We start from the raw sequence: 1,988 nt of genomic DNA, 5'->3' as shown, positions 1-1,988 counted from the left end.
TGATGGTTCTGGTTCCCTCCTCCTCTCCTCCAGGCCTTTGAGGTGATGGTACAGGTGGGAACCACAGGCTGGGGGACAGGACCTCTGGGTCTTCTCAGGTTCCCCTGGCCCAGTGATGTCACTCATGCCATAACATCTCACTGAGCACCCATATTATGTCAGGCTCAAGGGCTCAGTCAGAGCCCCAGTTGTGAGGTAGGCTGTCTGGAAGCCTTGTCTCCCAGCCCCATTCTCACCTTCCTCCGATTCTAGCTGCACTAACCTTCTCCCCATTCTTCAGATCCATGGCTCCCACTTCATGGTCTTTGTACACACTGCCCAGAACATGCCTGATGGGTAACCTTCCTTACCCATCTTTTAAGACTCTGCTTGATGACACTTTCTTGAGACCCCCTTCCCAATCGCCCCTATCCTCTTGTACCAAACAAATACCTCTTCTTATGTGCATCTCCTAGCTCCCAGATTCATCTTCAGAACACTTACCCCCACCTGGAATTGTTTTTGTGGTTAGTGTCTGTCTACCCAAATGCACCATAAGCTCCAGAATGGCAGAGACCATGTTGGTTTTATTCTGCACTGTATCCCTAGCACTCAAAAAACAACTGGTGATCAGGAAATGCTTTTGAATGAATGAATGATGTTTCACTCAGGCCTTTGATATGAGAGAATACCAGGGGATCTCCAGGCAGAGGGAACAGTGTGGGTTAAGGTCTAGGGGTGGGATGACAGGTCCTGAAAGGTTCCTTGCAGTTGGAGATCAGGAGGCAAGGCTGGGAGGGCCTCAATGGGATGGGAGCCTGAGGGGCATGGAAGAGACTGGACCTGACCTGAGACCTGGGGGCTGCCGGGGGGTCCCAGCTTTGCAGGCATCTCCCGCAGCACCACCATCGTGACAGCATATGTGATGACTGTGACGGGGCTAGGCTGGCGGGACGTACTTGAAGCCATCAAGGCCACCCGGCCCATCGCCAACCCCAACCCAGGCTTTAGGCAACAGCTGGAAGAGTTTGGTTGGGGCAGTTCCCGGAAGGTAGGGACTGGGGTAGGGGCTGGGTAGGGCCTGGTTGGGAAACCCTTCCTCCTGCTTGAACTGAGCACTGGAAAGAATTTAGCCAGCTCTTCTGCACACTTGAATTGAGCATGGACTGGAAAGAAAGTAGCCTGTGAGTCAGACCTGGCAAAAGATTCTTCTGGGGTCTCAAACTCCATGTCCTTGAGCTAATCCAACCCCTACGTGTATTTTGTTCTGACAACCAGGCATGGGCCATGCCAATTGGTGATGTCTCTCAGCAGTCCCCACACCTGCTCGCTGCCTGGAACCTGAAAGTATTTGAGTGTTGGCCCCTTTGGAGAAAACTGTCTTTGTCCCCCTGCACCCCTGGATCCTTGACGAGACCAAAGTGGTTCCTATTCACACTTCCTGAAAAGATGGCACAAGGGCATGTCAGGAATTGAGGTCACCCTGCGAAGAAAGAACGGGGGAGGGATAGAGAGCGCCCTCTTAAAGGCTCCCGACAGGTGGCAGGAGGATCCAAAGGCTTATCTGCAGGGCTGCGTTAGGACAGTCAGGGAAGAAGCCCTGCGTGCGCTCTTGAGACCTCAGACATTAGGCCTCAATGTGAGAACTCAGAGGCGCAGGGCGGAGGGGTGAATGTGGTCCTCAAGGGGCAGGTGGGAGTCTTCGGCAGGTCGGGAAGAGGAATGTCAAAGGGGAAGGGGAGTTCAGGGACAGGGAAAGGAAAAGGGAAACAAAAAAGCTGCTCAGGGAAGGGAAAAGCCCCTTGGCACAGTGTGGGTGCGCAGAGAAGGGCAGAGGTCTCCAGGACGGAGAGGGGGCGGGGCCGGCTGCCTTAACCACGCCCACCCATCCCCCCGCCCACCGCAGCTTCGCAGGCAGCTGGAGGAGCGCTTCGGAGAGAGTCCTTTCCGCGACGAGGAGGAGGTGCGCGCGCTGCTACCGCTGTGCAAGCGCTGCCGGCAGGGCCCCG

General features: G+C 55.3%; 1 protein-coding gene across 1 annotated transcript in view; it reads left to right on the top strand.

Annotated features, from left to right (window-relative positions):
* Positions 1-1,988, top strand: part of DUSP15 (dual specificity phosphatase 15) — a 22,258-nt gene that overhangs the window by 8,052 nt on the left and 12,218 nt on the right. The window contains exons 6-7 of the mRNA XM_006154757.3: positions 859-1,030; positions 1,886-1,982. Coding sequence (XP_006154819.2) covers positions 859-1,030; positions 1,886-1,982 — 269 coding nt within the window. The remainder of the gene's footprint in view (positions 1-858; positions 1,031-1,885; positions 1,983-1,988) is intronic.

Source organism: Tupaia chinensis, unplaced genomic scaffold, assembly GCF_000334495.1.
Source record: "Tupaia chinensis unplaced genomic scaffold, TupChi_1.0 Scaffold000418_1, whole genome shotgun sequence".
In the NCBI taxonomy this organism is placed as follows: domain Eukaryota; kingdom Metazoa; phylum Chordata; class Mammalia; order Scandentia; family Tupaiidae; genus Tupaia; species Tupaia belangeri.
The sequence above is the reverse complement of the archived record's forward strand: the minus strand, read 5'-3'. Positions and strand labels throughout refer to the sequence as shown.